This window comes from Sphaeroforma arctica, assembly GCF_001186125.1.
Source record: "Sphaeroforma arctica JP610 unplaced genomic scaffold supercont1.426, whole genome shotgun sequence".
NCBI lineage: Eukaryota > Ichthyosporea > Ichthyophonida > Sphaeroforma > Sphaeroforma arctica.
The window spans coordinates 71,373-74,647 of record NW_014040132.1 but is presented as its reverse complement, the minus strand read 5'-3'; the positions used below and the strand labels follow the sequence as shown (position 1 = coordinate 74,647).

The window sequence follows — 3,275 nt, the reverse complement described above, 5'->3', positions numbered from 1 at the left end:
GGTCAATCAGTGTTTGAGATTCGCTTGTACATTATTTCACACGGACACACCTGCATCTGCTTTATTTGTCCCAAAAAAAACAGAATCCCGTCTTCTTTTGTGGTGCGAGAAAATCCTGACATATCAGAACATACGATTAACTTCTTGTGTAGGCACGTTTCGTTCAGTTGTAATTTCAAGGACTTTAGAACCTGATGTCTGATTTGTTCCTTTTCGTCACCAGCACCCACGCTTTCAAAATACTGATTCGAAAGCGAATTTAAAGTTTCCTGGTCCATGCTGACCGAGTACTTGAGTACAATACTATATATCCCCGACTCTTGCTGGCAGCTATACAGGCTTGTTTGAAAGTAGAGCGTATAATATATATGATGATCTATTCTCGGTTCGCCGCTGAATTTGGAGAGCGTCGCAGTGACAACAGTGCTTTAACCGGAAGTATCAACAGATCCTATTAATGAATATAGTGTTCGCTAAACAGCACAAGCATTCGCAACCCATCGATGGTCAGTAAATATGTAAATAAATTATAAATAAAGAAATAATCAGTTATTTATTTTAAAATCACAGATGACACAGATAGCCTCATACCAGTGCACATACCAAACCCCCAGTTGAACCTCTAAAAATTACAATACTCGACAAAACAGGATACACACAAGGTGCTATAAACATTTTTTAAAACTAACACTGATCTGGGTTGTCCCTTGTCAAGGTGTCCGTTTTCTGTCCAATGAATCGGCATGAAATATCTCCCGCCTCTCCAAATTAGGAATCATGAGATAGCAGGGTTTAAATATAAAAATCATGCACGATGTGTGGCGAGTGTCACACTGCCCTGTATGTACATATATTTTTTAAATATTTATTTACAAAGGTATTTCCAACTTGCACCACATGTCAATTGTCATCCTCTCTGGTATAAACCTATATAAAACATTTCGTTTAGTCTATTTAATTCAGTAAAAGCCACAGCGCTTGCCAACGTATGCACTCACGGAGTGCTATCATTATGCGAACTTTAATTATTCTGGACTGTTGCGTGATGCTCAGTTGTTGTTCATGCCTGTTCAGTGGCGACATCACAATCAGCACTGTCCCTGCTACTTCTGCCTCTGTGTGAACCTTTGTCCTTCTCATCTTCAGATCCAAGATCGAGGCTAACGCTCGCCTACAGGGATAAAAAAAATGTGTGTATGCATTTTATGTTAAAAGCGTTTGATTCGCGGCCACTTGCAAACGAGTAGAAATTCATGATGTTATGAAATGGTTAATAATAGAAGTCGCACATGGACTACTGAATGTTTCAGAATAAAATAATAGATGAAAAGCCGGGTTTACATACCACAATATCGTTGTTGCTACCCTCCTTTTTGCCAATAAACTGAGCAATTGACTCATCATTGGTTGGAGCCAGCAGATTCCCATCTCGGTCGTACTTCTCGGTTGATACACAAATATAGTTAGACGACCAGAAGAGTGTCACAGCCAACAAAATGGGAACAAAGGCAGTAATGTGCAGCCAGAACCCTGCGCCCAAAAATTGGGCCATCTTTTGGCCTTGCAGGCCGTACAAGGCGTCCACATCAAGCGTGAGATACAGGCCAATGATTGTCAAGTAAAGTGCAAGCCATAGACCCAGTGGCAGATGCATCCACATTCCGAATCTGGTAGCGGAAGGAGATAGAAAGACGCTCATGTTAATAAGAATAATTTTCTTATGACTTTGGAACACCAATCGAGGCCATGAAAATTTTGAACGGGGTGATCCACGGTGGACAAGTTTAGGATTTCCGAAAGTAAGGATTTTATGATAGAATATTAGCTGCACATATTCTTTGAAGATCACGATACTTCAACAAGCCAGCAAAATCGTGAACAATCACACACGAGTGAAAAACAGGTGAGGTATTACTGTAAATGAGAACTTACTTGTTTGATTTTCGATGGGAGAGGAAGACAAGTGGTACGGCAGCCAGCACGCATACTAGCATTGCTAATAGAAAACCCTTGATCACAGTAATCATTGTCTCGTCATGCGAGGTCCACTCCAAAACTACAGATGATCGATCCGCACCGATCGGTTGAAATAAATCCTGGCATTCTTTAAAAGTTTGGCCATTTACCACATATTCTCGACAAATGGTCCACAGACCCCAGTTGAGATCTGTGTTGAAGACGGAGTCCTTGAATGTGCTCCAATAAGGAAGCGCAATGGCACTGGCGGTCATCACAAGGGATATGATCAAGCTTCCGATCATCACCATCGTAACTGGCAACGCTGTTCGCTTTACATATATGATCACTGTTTGATGTATGTCACCGTGCACTACAAGAGCCGTTACTGGTATTAGGTTCTTCATCTTGAACAGCTATGATATGACTATACTTTAGAGTGTGTATGTAAGTCGCGAAGTGGAAGATTGATCGTATTGTACGTGCAAATCTGAAGTTTATAGCAATTTCTGCAATTTCAATTGTGCTTCCTCAGTTATATTTGGAGCCTTCGATATATGAGTTGCAAAGCGATGTTGACTTTACTGGCATAAAATTTAGCAACGTCGATGTCCCCTCCAAAATTTCTTTTAAATAGGAAGTGAACAGTAGGTCGAATATTTTTTTAATATTTCGTAATGTGACCACTTATCATTATACGGATTAACATTGCTTCACCAGCGACCAGGCTTCAAACAACCCCTGTAAAACCTATGTATTGATTTTCGAAACGCATGGTTTTCTGGAATGAAAGAGTTTGTGAATTTTAATTTATATTATATGAAGGTTAAAATATATATTCCATTTCCTTTTTTTTATCGCCCTTCTACATTAGATCCTCTATGGATGTTAAATAATTGGTGACACACCAAGGCAACCACACACAAAAGTTGAATCTTAAGATTCGCCAAGTTCGAACTTCAATAAAAATTAAGTATTACTATTTTGTTTTTTATTTAAAAAAAATAGTGTGAGCCTGTTCCATGTGATGCCCGGTGTCGCAAGTAACCAAAAGAAAAACCCCCCAAATTTCTCCCTTTCCAAAATACAATTCACGCCAAATTTAAAATCCGTGATCTTGCGTGAAACAGTTGTTTTCGAGTCTTTTTCGTTTTGAAAAAAAACAATAGAGTTAAAAGTATAATATTTATAAAAATTGTAGTGCTGTTTTCAGGATCGAATTGAACAAACCGAACTGGGAAATTTGTTTTTTGTCTACTTTTTTTGCCTTTGGCTTTTTTTCTAGTAGCTAACTTTTGTATATATTTGGTTTTTAAAAA

At 38.7% G+C, this 3,275-nt stretch overlaps 1 protein-coding gene across 1 annotated transcript; it reads right to left on the bottom strand.

Moving 5' to 3' along the window:
* Positions 1 to 1,345: 1,345 nt before the first annotated feature.
* SARC_06140 (hypothetical protein) lies at positions 1,346 to 2,363 on the bottom strand (the record flags this gene model as incomplete). Its single annotated transcript, XM_014299977.1, has 2 exons — positions 1,346 to 1,667; positions 1,933 to 2,363. Coding segments are annotated over 2 exons (753 nt in total), but the record flags the coding sequence as incomplete, so codon positions are not given.
* Positions 2,364 to 3,275: the final 912 nt, after the last annotated feature.